This window comes from Glandiceps talaboti, chromosome 17, assembly GCF_964340395.1.
Source record: "Glandiceps talaboti chromosome 17, keGlaTala1.1, whole genome shotgun sequence".
NCBI classification, from domain to species: domain Eukaryota; kingdom Metazoa; phylum Hemichordata; class Enteropneusta; family Spengelidae; genus Glandiceps; species Glandiceps talaboti.
The window spans coordinates 20,674,709-20,691,065 of NC_135565.1; the positions used below are offsets into that span (position 1 = coordinate 20,674,709).

A 16,357-nucleotide genomic window follows, 5' to 3' on the forward strand; every position below is an offset into this window, starting at 1 on the left:
CTATCAACCAACTAACCAATGAACTAGTAAGTCAATCCTTCAGTCTGGCAATAAGTTAATCAATCAATCAATCAATCAATTAATCAATCAATCAATCAATCAATCAATCAATCATTTCAGCAGAATTATTTTATTATTTGAAGCTGTAAAGTTGAAAGTCAGAAATTCTCTTATTAACTACGTGACAGGGTACATAATTATCTGTAGTTCTGGGTGCATTCCATGTAGTCTATTCTCTATACTTGCTATAGGACATACATGATAGACTACCATAAAATTGGAATGCAGTATACATTTCTGTACTGTTATCATAGACCCTACTGGTTTATGCTATTATGTACAGATGTTTGTCTTTCAATAAAGTCTATCTGTATCTGCAGAGTAAATAAAAAATTGAGCAGTAATCCTGCAGGGCTATATTTCACACGTTGTACTTGTAGACATATCTATCTGTTTGACATATTACAAAGTTGTGTATAGTTATATTCAATGTTTTCTGTACACATTTTGCTTGCTCTGCACAACACATTAGTAAATATAGTATTTAGCATTCTGTATCAGGTGATACTAAGCAATAAAAAGCTGTCTTGCATACATATGTTTAGAGCAATCTTAATTGTAGAATTTCCGCTTTCAAACAACAACTTGCAGTAATGGTGATTTCATTTGGCAATCTTTTAATACAGATGCGTCATAAATCTTGAAGAGAAGCCGTCTCTTCTAATTAGTGATATAAATTATCATTCTTCTTTGCAGCAATAGAAGCCTCACTTTATCTTTGCCATCTTTCTAGCCTCCTTACAGGCTGGCATCTAATATCCACACTTGCAGTGTTAACCTTAAACATTTCATCTCATGTTACTGCAACCTCTTACAGGATGGACTTGGTTCTTGCAGCCTTAGTATCATTTCATTCCATATTATACCAACCATTGCAGTCTTTAACATTAGCCATGAGAGTTGTAACAAAGGCTATTTTAGTAGTTTATTTGTTCAAGAGATCTGGCTATGTGGACCAGTACACTGTACTTGTAAATTGACACTGTCGTATGATTTTACTATGTACATTTTCTTTTATCTGTAATATCTCTGTACCCAACAACATCTTCAGAAGTTTCCATAACAGCTACATGGAGAGTACGGTAGTCTGTAAGTTACTCTGTGTTAGAGCGCCCTCATGCATTGGTATACCCCTTCATGTTGAGGACATAGTGACATGGCATATCTTATATTGAGAGCATCAAACAGAACCTTTCATTCACAGTGTTGTGCAGCTTGATAGCTGAGTGTCTAGGTTGGTAGCTTATTGGCTACCCAACCATTGTAGGGTGTTTGGATCAGGGCCTAGGATAGTCTGTAAGACATGACATTCATGCCATGCTATCAGCTATCACGCCAAACCTGTAGAGTCTCTCACAGTCCTCGGAGCTTTGCATAAATAGCTAAAACTTGGGTTGTTTTGTATGTACCAATATCTACTGTATAATTGTACTCATATACTAGTATCCCAGTATCCCTGTACTGTGCGTCCTCGTCACATAGGGCTAACCTTTTGTTGATGTGCTAGGTGAAGCTCGACGTCGCCTAACACATGTACATCAACAAAAGGTTAGCCCTGTGTAATCGATGAGGGTGCACAGTACAGGGACACTGGGATACTAGTATACGAGTACAGTTATGCAGTAGATATCGGTACATACAAAACAACCCAAGTTTTAGCTATTTATGTGAAGCTCTGAGGACTGTGAGAGAGTCTAACAAAACCTGATATGGGTAAAAACCATGGCATATTTTACAGACTAGACCAGGGATTATTCATTGCAGTTTTAAGAGTTTTGAATCTCATAGAATTAATATACACTACTTAGATAAGAATGGACATTAAAGTCTTAAACTCATTGTACTCACTGTTTCTGAAAAACCAGAGATGTTGTTGGTCACAGAATTTTAAGGAACGGGTAATCAGAAACTTCTAAGACGGCTTATGTTAAGACTCCTAAAAGGCACAGAATATTTCACACCTTACAGGATGTTAGACTGAATGTTGCCATGACAATTCAACACTGCTCAGTTTTACAGATTTTATGTCGTTATATATGTCTGATTCTGTTTTTCTTTACCGATAGTTTGATGTTGACAAGGAAGCAGGTGAGAGAGGTATTTACCATCGATACTGTATTGAGAGAGCTGCTGCTAATTGTGCTAATATCTTTACTACAGTGTCTGAAATCACAGCTTTTGAATGTGAACATCTGCTGAGAAGAAAACCAGGTGAGAAAATTAATGGAATTGTTATGATACAGTGTACATATGCTGTCACAATGGGGCATTATACAAAAATAATTGGCCACTCGAGGGCACTATATACAATAACTCACTAGGGTGCTATTAGAGCAAATAATTGGCTACCAGAAGGTTGTATAACTTAATTAAGATACACTTTGTCATGAGAGAGTGCTACCTTAGCAATCACTTACGTGCACTATATAACTGTTTTTGAAGACTTTATTAGTGTGTGTTGATAGAATAGAGAATAGGAAACTGGCAATTCAATAATTAGTATACGGTAATCCTAGAAACTTTCGTTACGAGTTCTTTTCACTTATTTTGCTGGAAAACAGAAACTTGAAAATAAGTAGTGACTAAAATTGCCTTCTTGTATATAAAACACAGTATGTCAGACTTCGAAATGTGTAAACATTAGACTGCAGGAACTAGTTGAAGACTGAAATCACGAAATTTTGTAGTGGCGAAAATACCTAGGTTTACAATATTTGGTCTCTCCTAACATTGCACATTTTAAACAGTTCCTGAATTAAATGTTAATTAGATGTTTGTAGGTGTATCTAATTAATTGTCAATGTTTACATACAATGACTTTATCAGCATTTGAAATGTATGAATCAAACATAGAACCAAATTATTAACATTTCACTGTGTTGTTTTCAATATTTTACTTATGGTAATTTATGATTTTTTTATCCAATAGATATGATATTACCCAATGGTTTGAATGTCATCAAATTCCAAGCTATCCATGAATTCCAGAACCTCCATGCCAAAGCTAAGGAAAAAATTAATGATTTCATCCGAGGACATTTTTATGGGTTAGTGACTTTTCAGAGATGATTTCATTCTGAGTGATAAAAGTTTATATGGTACTAAAGCTGGAAATCTACTACCTGACAGCATTGGTTGTTCATTCATTCATGCACTGAAATGTTTTACCATGGTATGGTATACCTTGGTTTATAACCCAGATGTATGAATGGGCATTGGTAGGATAGATACAATGTGAAGAATTCAATCCTAAGTACTAGTGTCAGTACTGCCATTGAATCCCAATAAACTCAGCTATATAAATGGAAACCTGGTAGGACAGATGTCATGTTGTGAAGGATTTAATCATGTGAACTTAGCGACAGTACTGCCATTGTATCCCAGTCGACTCAGATGTATAAATTGGAACCTGGTAGGACAGAAATTATTATGCTAAGGATTTAATCATGTGCACAAAATGTCAGTACGGACTGCATACTCTGTAGGGAGTTGAGGAAATATAAATGGTTGTGTTGTTATAGGTCTGTACCAATAGAAATAGTATATAATACTATAATCATAACACTTATTTTGGACAGTGCTACGAAAATGTGTCTTAAATTTGTTAAAATTGTTTTTACTATTTGCATTGACAGGCATTATGATTTTAATTTGGACAAGACATTGTATTTCTTTATCGCTGGACGTTACGAATTCTCAAATAAAGGAGCAGATCTGTTTATAGAATCATTGGCCAGACTTAACCATTATATGAAGGTAAGTGATGTAAAAACATACCATGTAAAGAATAGAATAATTGTAAGATTGATTTACTGTTTACCAAATTTACACTTTTCCTTAATTTGAAAACTAAATCAAACTACAGTCTAATCCTGTACTTAATGGAGTCCAGTACTCTCTCCATGGTTGTATTTATACATGAGACAGAAGTTGATTACAGGAGTTCCAAAGAATAGAATAATTGATTTACTGTTTACCAATTTATACTTTTCCTTAATTTGAAAACTAAATCAGACTACAGTATAATATAATTAATGGAGTCCAGTACTCTCTCCATGGTTGTATTTATACATGAGACAGAAGTTGATTACAGGAGTTGCTCTATGCCAAGCTACAATAAACAGTGATGTCACAGTGGTGACGTTCCTCATATTCCCAGCAAGGACCAATAGTTTTAATGTAAGGACATCTACCGACCTTTGAACTCTCAGTGACCTTTTGACCCTGTTTGACCAACTTTGTTTACAGTCATGTAACAGTGATGTTACAGTGGTGGCGTTCCTCATATTCCCAGCCAGGACCAATAGTTTTAACATAGATTCCTTGAAAGGACATCTACTGACCTTTGAACTCTCAGTAACCTTTGACCCTGGGTTTTTTTTTTTTTTTTTTTTTTTAAATTTCATGTTTTTTTGGCATTCTTAAAATGAAAAGTAAAAATCAACGTTTGTTTACAGTCATGTAACAGTGATGTTACAGTGGTGGCGTTCCTCATATTCCCAGCCAGGACCAATAGTTTTAATGTAGATTCCTTGAAAGGACAAGCTGTATCCAAACAACTGAAAGAAACTGTTGCAGACATCCAAAAGAAGATAGGAACCCGAATGTTTGAAGCAGCACTAGCGTAAGTTTTCATCTTGGTTTTAGTTCAACTTTTCAATGCTGTCATTTTGAAAAGTCCCCCATGGAAATCTTGATATTCCCAAAATTTTAATGACACCAGATTTTTTGTGTTTGATATTTCTTGAAAAGTATCGTACATTTTTCAGATTTTTGCAGAAGTAAAATGTACCATATTTTTATATCTATAAGAGTATGATGTTTTCAATTCTCAGTACCTGTAGTAGTATTTTACCTCATGCTAGGGGGTCAAAATAGAACAAGAAGGTAGACTTATTCTCAGTACCTGTAGTAGTATTTTACCTCATGCTAGGGGGTCAAAATAGAACAAGAAGGTTGACTTATTCTCAGTACCTGCAGTAACATTCTACCTCATGCTAGGTGGTCAAAATAGAACAAAAAGGTTGACTTATTCTCAGTACCTGTAATAGTATTTTACCTTATACTAGCGGGTCAAAATAGAACAAGAAGGTTGACTTATTCTCAGTACCTGCAATAGTATTTTACCTTATACTAGCGGGTCAAAATAGAACAAGAAGGTTGACTTATTCTCAGTACCTGCAATAGTATTTTACCTTATACTAGCGGGTCAAAATAGAACAAGAAGGTTGACTTATTCTCAGTACCTGCAATAGTATTTTACCTTATACTAGCGGGTCAAAATAGAACAAGAAGGATGACTTATTCTCAGTACCTGCAATAGTATTTTACCATATACTAGCGGGTCAAAATAGAACAAGAAGGTTGACTTATTCTCAGTACCTGCAATAGTATTTTACCTCATGCTAGGGGGTCAAAATAGAACAAGAAGGTCAACTTATTTTTCGCATGTGCCTATAGTAAATGTATGTGAAGCACGTGGAGCAGAAGTTATGGTGTCAAGGAAGAATGTTCGTTATTTTTATGATGCACCTAGGCAGTAATATTTTATTTCAGGTACCGACAATTGCAGTATTCCCATGTGTTTCATTGCCAGACTACTGAACTATGTTAGATTAGAAAAAATATGTTTCTTTAATGTGTTTTATTGTATTAGTGGTAAACTACCTGATGGGAAAGAGATGTTGAGATCTGAAGATATTGTTAAACTGAAAAGATGTATATATGCAACGCAGGTATGATATATATCATTTTGTATATATGTCTGGATAGACTCTACATATATATATCTGTATAGACACTTACCTACATGTCTATGTCTGGATAGACACTACATGTGTATAAGTTGTAAGGGAATCATAGATACTTTTAATCTTGTTTACATAGATGATGTTTACTTTACCTGTACTATAACCATGGAAAGAAAAAAAAGCTATCTAAATTTTGGCTGAGGAGTTAGACTAACATCAATCTCTTGGGAGATTTTCTGTCTCATAATCTTCAAATGTTTTGAATTTGTTATTCATTTCAAATTTTGTGAAGGAAAATGTGGTCAACATTTTTTTTAAAATTTGCCCCAGTTACTAGCAGTCTCTCAAGAGGTATGGCTATTATGAGTGTAATTTTTGCCTTACTGCTCGCAATCACTCACTCAGGTCGCTATTTCATACAACTGTATTTAAAAGAAAATTCACATAAAGAGTGAAAAAAAGGCCAGAGACTTGAGCAAGTCCATAAAGGAGTTACAACCTGCTTAACTGAGAAGTATGAATCTAGTAACACTCATTTGATAAGGCAAACATTTGTGAGAGGAAACTACAGCTATAAATAGTCTTGGAATCATTAATTTATTTTGTACTAATTGATTCCATTCCAAATCCCCAACCTTTAAAATGAAAGGAAAAAAGAAAAATCTACACATTTTCCATGATTCATTCAAATTGTTATGAGACCATCACTAAATTATTAAGACTCAGAATTGAACATCATATATATAATGCAGAGAAAAATCAACAATCTTCGCTGAGTCATGGATTCTGTCTTTGAGTTTAAAGTATTTGAAATTACTGTTTGATGTGATGGAAATTCATAGTATTAGTCAACACTACTTAGTTGTCAATGTTTTCAAACAATTAACGTAGAAACTTTAAATTACTATCTGTGTTCATTTCAGTCAGCTGCACTTGGACATTGGCCTGATTTGGAGGCAGGTATTGTTCTCACTGCTGAATGATTTCCATATCGTTGTCAAATGATTTCTTAGCTGTAATATTGAATAATGTCATGTTCATTATTTGTTGTTTCTTTCACAGAGACCTAATCTACCACCAGTGTGTACTCATAATGTAGTTGATGACAGCCATGATCCTGTACTCAATCACATTAGACGTGTACAACTCTTCAACAACAGACATGATAGGGTCAAGGTAGGTCATGGACACTTGGTGGCCGCTGTCTCACCAACAGATTTAGCATTTCAAGTTTGAAAATATCCATCCACAGAACACATAGAGTTCATTTATACAATACCATTATGTTGAACATAGAGTCATACATACATTTAATGGTTGGTGGTGTTATTGCAGAATAGACTTACAGGGGGACACCACTCCAGGTAGCAGACATTTTCATCGAACTATAGGTTTTGGAGTCATTTTATGATTTTACATGACATCATGACTCCTGAGTGCTTATTCCCTTCAGTGTAAAACATCTCTCATGAATATACATTGTTCACCCATGAATATATTATTTCTGCTGACTCCCATGATGCAATAGTCCATAGCAAAGATGTTCTATAAGACACAAGACCAACTTAATGTTTCTCTGAAATTACAAGTAATTGTAGGTGATGTAAAATCATGAAATGACTCTCCAGAATCCATTCTTTATCAAATCAGTTTAACACAGTATTTGTTTCACCTGTAGGTTGTTTTCCATCCTGAATTCCTGTCATCAACCAATCCACTGTTTGCGTGTGATTATGAGGAATTTGTCAGAGGTTGTCATCTTGGGGTCTTTCCTTCATACTATGAACCATGGGGATATACACCAGGTGAGATTCAATATATGTCTTCATTCAGCCAATGGAAATATGAGTGACATAGGGAGTCTTGTCACTACAAGTCAAACCTGCGTAATGACACAGCCCTCCTGTAAATCGTTGTTTCTGGTTGAATGAGGATATGATTATGGTTATACTTGTGTCAGCTTAATTCAAGAAAAAATGGTGAAAGTTTTAGCAATTTTGAGCACTTTACTCACATTTTGAACACCATGTAGAACCAATCACATAGACTTGCCTTGTCATTACATAGAAGAACCAGAACATAAATGCTGTATTTTCTGTCCAAATATGTGCAACTTAGCCTGCACATCATGTGACACGATATAAATATTTTAAAGTCCAATGTTTGAATCCCACATTTTAGCATCAGAGTTATCTTATGAGTAGAGTTATACTAATTTGATATCATTCTCGTGTTCTGGACAAATTTTCTATGGCTCTGCACGATACAACTTTTCTCTCCCAAATATTTCTCCTAATCTGACATGTTTTTAAAGGCCTAGTTTTGATTAGGATTAAAATCTAAGTGTAACAACTGTTTGATTGGCAGAGATAAAGAAAAGTTGATTTAGAGTAATAGAGTGATCCCATGTAATCCTTATTAAGATAACACGAATGAGATGACCTAGGATTGAAACATGGGCCTTTAATGTTTTACTTTGTTTCTATCTTTGACAGCGGAATGTACTGTAATGGGTATACCAAGTGTAACTACCAACTTGTCAGGATTTGGTTGTTTTATATCCCAGCATGTAGCGGACCCTACCTCTTATGGTATCTATATAGTAGATAGACGAAGTAAAGGTCTTGAAGAGTCTGTCCAACAACTTGCACAGGTAATGTATCACCCTTTAACCTTATCACCACCAATTCTCACCATGCTATTGCAGGAATGCAAAGTTCATTCACCTACCTCGCTGTTAAACCACTTAACACCACAGAAGTGATAGAGTATGTTTGTTTGTTGTTTCAGTATACTTTGATATCACATGACATGTTTGTTGTTTCAGTAAACATTTGATATCACATGACGTGGTGTATGTTTGTTTGTTGTTTCAGTATATGTTTGATTTCACACGACTGACTGTTTGTTTGTTTGTTTGTTGTTTCAGTATATGTTTGATTTCACACGACAGATGGTGTATGTTTGTTTGTTTGTTGTTTCAGTATATGTTTGATTTCACACGACTGATGGTGTATGTTTGTTTGTTTGTTGTTTCAGTATATGTTTGATTTCACACGACTGACAAGAAGGCAACGTATCATACAAAGGAATCGTACTGAGCGTCTCAGTGACTTGCTTGATTGGAAGAGTCTTGGCTTGGTAAGACCCTCCTTAATTATTCTGTCATACTGTTACATGCTAATTGTTATACTAATTTGATTAAGGAGAGTATAATCAAATTAAGAACAGAGTGTGAAATTATGAGATATGAGGACAAAATTTAAACTTATTTGCAATATTATGTTATAGGATAGATTTTATGGCTTGGCCTCTAGGAGTACTGTTTACAGAAATTCCATAACCTTTATCAATGTAGGGCTCCTAAGACTTCAAGGCAACACATGTTGCAACACATATTCTATGTTGTTATCACTGTATTTATTTTATTAGTGACTACCAGTAATTAAAACCTCCATAACCTTTACCAATGTAGGGCTCCTAAGACTTCAAGGCAACACATGTTGCAACACATATTCTATGTTGTTATCACTGTATTTTTTTTATTAGTGACTACCAGAAATCAAAATCTCCATAACCTTTACTGGAGTAGAAAACACATGTATCCATGTTGTATATGCCATATTGTTTTATTAGTAGTAATCAAAACATGTCAATCAGTCAATCCTGTAATGGTCTTTTGCAAAGAGTTCATTTACATATATTTTGTTCATGGTTTTGTTCATTGCCACATAACCACTGGTCATAACCAAATCCTAACCCTCACTATCAAGCCTTCTCTTTGATCAGGTTGTATTTAGATTGTTTCAGAAATAAATTTATCATAAATTTCATTTCATAATTCAAGTTGTTTATTTGCAAAGAGTATATATTGTTGATCCATAAATGTCATTTCATAATTTGTTTATTTCAGTATTATCGTAAAGCTCGTCAGATGGCACTACAAAAGACACATCCAGATCTAGTTGACAGTCGGCATGACAACCCAACAACGGTATGTATCATTCATATTTTATTTTAAAGATGACAGACACATATATGTTTAGATTGTAAGATACTGGGCTTATTTTTCTTTTTAATTTTTGTCCTGGAAATTGCTGCCAGCGATTTTCTTTTTATGCAGACACACATATAAATATAAAATCAAACATTTCTATAGAAATCCATTCATGTGTGGGACTACATAACAGGGTTATATTGCACACTCTATATCACATTATGTGGAACTGTCAAGGCAAGTCAGTCTACAGGCTATCCCAGAGTCACCCAGGCAAACATAGCACCTGTTGGCTCCATGTGAGTAATTGTCTCTGACTGTTCGAGTCATTACTCCAGGAGTCCCCACAAATTTACACTTGTCTTCTGAGTGAGACACGGCTGAGTGATACAGTCTACCCATCGAGTCTATAGAACATTCACCCTGGGTTTGTGAGTGAGACACGGCTGAGTGATGCAAGCCTACTCATTGAGTCTGTAGAAACTACACTCTGGGTTTGGGTCGGTCACAGAAAAATCCCCTGTCTCCAGGAGGATTTGAAACCAATACCTCCCAACTGCTAATCCTGAGCTCTGAGCTCTCTAACCACAGGAATCCAATGGAAGCTACTGTGTTATGAATCATGCAATAGCCTTGATTTGATTTGTTTTCCATGATTGTATTCTCAAATTTAGATGTACATGATGCCAAGACCAGCATCGGTGCCGGCATCACCAACAAGCTCCAGATCCTCCACACCACCACCGACCGATGACGATGACGATGACGACAGTGACTCTGACGGGGGGAGAAAAGAGTGAAAACAGAAGGAAAGCAATCCACAAGAGATGGGTGAAAGAATTTCAGAAGATGCTCTCCCTAGCTGTAGTATTTTGTATAAATTATAGCTCCATATTATATATGTGTTTACTTGTTCAGTACAACTGAGGTCAAATGTCATATACATTAACCATTGAACTGACTAGGTCAAAGGTCACAGTGTCCTTCTGAAGCGTAAACAAAGGTCATATTTATTGACCTCAGAATTGACCAGGTCAAAGGTTACATTTTATCCATGGATTGATCTTAAGCTGGTGGAGGGTTTGCACATAATGAATTCAAGTCTATGGTTATAAATTGACCTCTGACCTGATAAGGTCAAAGATTATTTTATTCTGTCTACATTCTATAAGGAAGAGTGTTATTGGACTTAGCAACTTTGAGGATAGAAGGGATATGTGTGTTTGTGTGTGTTCGATTTTGATATGTAGAAAGAGACAGAATAATGTATCTGCTTGATGAAGCATTGATTACTTTGTATTAAATCAGTTTTAAAAATTTTACAGAGGACTTTCCAGTCTTAAATTTCTAGCATCATCCATCTTAGTTGAAATTGGTGAGAAGTGAGTTCAATAGGGAACTTGCAATCCAGACTGAGCATGCTCAGATGCAAAGGACTGTGGTTATTGATATATCTAATCTGGAGCTACCTATAAAAAAATCCTCCCACAATGGTCAAGGTAAGTATGAATTGATCATTGGTGGTTACAAACAATGTATCAACATTGTTTACAATACTATTTGATTAGTATTTATTATCACATTTCCCATGATGCAACATTCAAACATGGCAGGTTTGCAAATTCCCTATTGAATTGTTCACCATAGACTAAGGTCTATATGAACTGTGTTGACTGAAACAAACAAATAGTATTTAGCAAGTCAGAAGTGAAATCAAACTTATAGTATATATAATGTACATGAGATTTTCTGTTATGGAGTGTTGTAATGATTTGACAATATTGCTGGCATATATACATTTACGACCTCAGTTGAGTTTTCTGATTTGTGCATAATGTAATATATGCCATCTGTACCCATGTGAACAGGACAAGCTTGTGGCCAAAAGTCTATTACCTCATTATGTTGTGTGCCTAGGTTTCTTGTGATTGATGTTAGCTTGTCAACAGTTAGCAGAGTGCATTAAGAGCAAATATATATATGCAAATTAATATGCTAATGATCCTATTTGCATATCAGAATTTGTATGATAATGCACTGATTTGCATGTCAAGACTCTCACAACCCTTCCTGACTTCTCAAAAGTAGCAGTTTGTGGGGAAACCATGTAAAAGGGGGCCAAAATGTAGATTTCAAATATAATCTAGCGTGAAATTATTTTGCCACTGCAAAGCTTTCTGTTAAAAAGTGTGATATGAAAATGCACATGGGCCACATACAGCGCCCTCTATAGTTGTGCTGTTGTGAACATAATCTACTATAAGCAATAATTCTGTGAAGTTTGTCCCTGCAACTGAAAGAAATTTAGAAATGATTTTAACTTATTATCTTGCTGCTTAGCTCTTAAATGAGTTTAATGTTTGAACTTGAAAATCAATCAATGCTGCAACTTTGATTTTACTGATGCAATTTTAATTGTATTCTGCTTGAATATAGTAAGTTCCAAGATGTATTGAGTTCTAAACATATACATCTGGTAATCCAGGGTCAAAGTTCACAATGTAGATTCAAAGCTGTCAGCAGTAATGATGATTACATAGGTGCTATAAGTGTCATTTATCAATTAATCAACTTTGTTTTGTTTGCATATTAATATTATGTTTTGTTTAATGGTATCAAATAGTCAAAGTTACCATTAGGGAAGTTCACCGTCAATCTGTAGCTTGATAAATTCAGCCAATCATTAAATATTTGTAAGAATGAATATTCATGGAATCCAGGTTCATTGTTACTAATGAGAATTCTACTCACAGAGTCAAAACATTTCTTGAAAATTTTTGCCAAATCTTGGTGAAAATTTGGATTTGCTTAAACTCGGTGAATAGGAAAGTGCATTAGTATTTAAGTATCTGATTTGTTTATGGACTTGAATGTCTCCTGGTTTTAATAATTGCAAATCTTGCCATTGGTACATGAATTGATTGATTAGTGATTTCAAGTGTATAATGTTATGTATTTTGTACCACTGTTCTAGATCAGGATAATTTCACTATAAACTGCAAATTTCCTTTGAGCATTGTAACACATACATATGCAAATGAGGGTCAAAGTTCAGCATCTGAAATAAGATACTTCAAGAGACCGAACCATCAAATACCAGTATTATGCAAATTACTTCCTTAATATTAATATTTCGGTGATAACTATTAGTCCAAAAACCATACAAAAATACAAATCAATTATGATAAGGGGTAAGGTTCTTGAAAACACACCAGCCATCTTTGTTGAGTTTGAAAATAGTGTGCACCTTGGAACATTGATAATATAAACACAATGCCAGAGCAAACAAGTTTTCTGAAATCTTCAAAAATTATTTCAGGGTTTCGCAGGAAAATATTTGCAGTAGAGAAAAAAGTGATCCCAAAATGACTCAACATGGTGATGGTGAATTTCTAAATAAAATTTCCTGCAGAGGAAGGTGTGCTAATGTACTCAAAAGACAATCTTACTGTGAACAAATGTAGAAATCGGGTCACTTTTGCTTGGTGATACAAATCAAAGTTATGTTAGGGGGTCTTTTCCTATTTTGCAACAAGTCCTCACATAATGTTTGTAGTATTTGTCTGCGGTTTTTCCCCAAAATTGTCTACAATAATGTAAGTTAGTTCTTGTGATACAAATGATGGTGTTCAGCTTTTTATTTTACATTTCTGTGTTTAAGTGTAAAAGATAACCAAGAAAGTTATCTTTTCCATGTATCATAAATGTCATATTTTATACTTTGTGTATGTAGATTTGCTGTCATAATGTTTGCATATATATGAGCTAATTTACATAGCACTCATCAATCGGCCAATGAGCTCAAATAGGGAAGTACATATTTGCATATGCATTAGCTAATTTACATAGCATTCATTAATATTCAAGAGTTCAAGTAGGATAATACATGGCATTTGCATATGTATGAGCAATTTACATATTGCTCATTATTATGCAAATGAGCCCAAGTAGGAAAGTTTGTGGCATTTGCATATGTGTGAACTAATTTACATAGCACTCATTAATATGCCCGAGTTGAAATAGGAAAGTACATGGCATTTGCATATGTGTGAACTAATTTACATAGCACAGCACATGCAAGTAGAGAAATAAGCTTAAAGAACAAGGCTTATTTTTTGCATATGTATGAGCTGATTTACATAACACAGAGAAGTAAACTAGTGAGTTCAAAGAGAGGCATTATTTTTACATACAAAGGAGAAAGTGTAGCTCTGATTAACCAGATAAAAAATGTGTTGTTGATGTAGGAATTTCAATTATTATATGATATTTTACATGTCATTTTCGTCAATTCTTGTGTATATTCATGGTATGTGTGAAATCTACCGTATATTCTTATTTGTTGGTGCACATTATAAAATAACAAATTACATGTTGATGATGCTAATTTGAATGTACACTGCAAATATCTCCACAACTGTTATTGTTTCCATGGTGATGTAGACTCACATATCTTTGTGCTTTTTTCACATGATTTTTATTTTGATACTTATAATAACACACATCAGGTCACAGTGTAGAACCTGTGTTTTTACTGAGTTGGTCATTGAACTCTGAAGTGTGTGTGTGTTGGGGGAGATGTTACAAATGCTAGTACTGTGGTTACTGTATTTTTAAACGATGTGATTTTCATTGAAAAATGAAGTTGGATTTTATTTTTGTTGAAGTACAGACAAAGTCTAGAATGTACACATTTTTTGTAGGGATTTCTTTCATAGTAATGACATCCAGACTTGGACTAAAAAGATTTGATGAAAATGTTATCCAACATAGACTACAGATTATAGTGGTGTTATAGGGTTAATTTTGTCGTTCTGTAAACACCTATAGTTTCCGTATATTAAAATAAAGAATCACACAGTTGCTGGATGATCAAGACTGTTAAACCCCTTCTCTGCTAACATTTGAATGTCAAATTCAGTACAATGCAATTTCATAGTGAAATGAGGGGCCTCATAAAGCCCCCTAAGGCTCTCTGAATTTAACCAGTGTTGTTGGGGAAGGGGCTTACATGCTCTAAACTTTGAAAATTTGCTCATTCAAGTATTTACAGAAAATATCCTTGTGTGAATTAGTTGAGTTTTGGAAAAGGAGAGTTCTTTCAGTGAGCAGTGGTTATACACAACTTTCTATGTAATTATGTACCATTCTTGCAAACCTGAGCCGATATTTCTTCCACGACACTGCAAAATATCAATGCATCATAGATGGTGAGGCTGTGGTTTATGAAGATATATACACTTTTTGATTTGGTGTTACTGCGTGATTTCTTGTTTGAAATTTTGTGAATATATGAATGGGCAAGTCATTTCAAATTATGATACTGTGAATTCTTGATCATCAAGCAATTTTAAATTTTCACTGAAAACTGTTGTAAGTTATACTATTATTTTGTCAAAATAAGACACAGGAAGTACTCATGGAAATTTAATTCACATGGATTTCCTTGTAGCAGGAGAAATATTCCAAATGAAAATATGGTTTTCTACGGAACAACAGCATAGGGTACCCACAAATGTGTTACACTTAGTAGCTACATAGCGCCCTCTAGAAGTCTTTGAAAATATGCGTATACAGAGAAATTGTGAGCATTTTCAGGGATGTAGATGAAAGGGTCAGTAGTTGGTGAAAACAACCGGCTATGCCATAATTTCTTACTGACTACTTTGGTTCAAAACTCTTTGTTTCAATAATTATATATCCATTATGATGAAGACTCATCTGGTGAATAGTGACAAATAATTGTAAACTTTGTACTTCACCAAAATGCTTAGATAAATCCTACCTTCCAACCTGAGTCCTGTGGTCTTCTTCAGGGATATGAAGTCACGCGTTGTTTACGCATGCGTGACTTCTGAATATTGTCCCAGACAGATGGTAAAGTGTACATGTATCCATCCCATATTTCCATGGTTTGACAGATTCATTCATGGATCGTGTTTACAAAGATTTTTTTCTGTTACTTTTCTAAATTCAAATTTCCTTGTGCTCAGGAGAGGGTGTTTTCAGAAAGCATACTTTTAATCATGAATTTCAAAAGCTCCTTCTCCTCTACCCACCCCATTCATTTGCCCAACTTAAGTTTCCAAATTAATTGGCCACTTTTAGAATTACCTACATCCATGACTTTGAAGTCTGTTACAAGTTATATTTCACACATACCAATAATACAAGAAGTTGGAAATTGACCTTGTCATACTAAAATCAGAATATGGTTGCCTCTGAAGTGAATTTGTTGTTGTATTTTTTATCAACAATGTCTAGGAAATCTGAGTGTTTTCTAGGATGTGCGTGTGTGCTAAGATTGTAAAATACTGAGATAGAGCCAGAATATATAGTTTAAAAGTTTAGTTGATGTGAAATAATTGTCAGAATAAAATCATGTAATTTATGTCAGCAAAAATGAGTCAGTATATTTCATTCATTATTGTAGTCTTTTACCCTGTATGTTGACAAATGCCCTCTAACACAGTGTAAAGAAGTCATTTATATAGTCTTTTACCCTGTATGTTGACAAATGCCCTCTATCACAGTGTAAAGAAGTCATTCA

The 16,357-nt window shown here is 34.6% G+C and overlaps 1 protein-coding gene across 1 annotated transcript in view; it reads left to right on the top strand.

Annotated features, from left to right (window-relative positions):
- The window catches only part of LOC144448346 (glycogen [starch] synthase-like), a 27,728-nt gene extending 11,529 nt beyond the window's left edge, over positions 1-16,199 (top strand). The window contains exons 5-15 of the mRNA XM_078138551.1: positions 2,127-2,271; positions 2,990-3,107; positions 3,696-3,816; positions 4,518-4,684; positions 5,717-5,795; positions 6,873-6,986; positions 7,489-7,615; positions 8,306-8,463; positions 8,850-8,951; positions 9,724-9,804; positions 10,482-16,199. Of these exons, the coding sequence (XP_077994677.1) occupies positions 2,127-2,271; positions 2,990-3,107; positions 3,696-3,816; positions 4,518-4,684; positions 5,717-5,795; positions 6,873-6,986; positions 7,489-7,615; positions 8,306-8,463; positions 8,850-8,951; positions 9,724-9,804; positions 10,482-10,607 (1,338 nt within the window). The 3' untranslated portion in view covers positions 10,608-16,199. The remainder of the gene's footprint in view (positions 1-2,126; positions 2,272-2,989; positions 3,108-3,695; positions 3,817-4,517; positions 4,685-5,716; positions 5,796-6,872; positions 6,987-7,488; positions 7,616-8,305; positions 8,464-8,849; positions 8,952-9,723; positions 9,805-10,481) is intronic.
- The last annotated feature ends 158 nt before the right edge of the window (positions 16,200-16,357 follow it).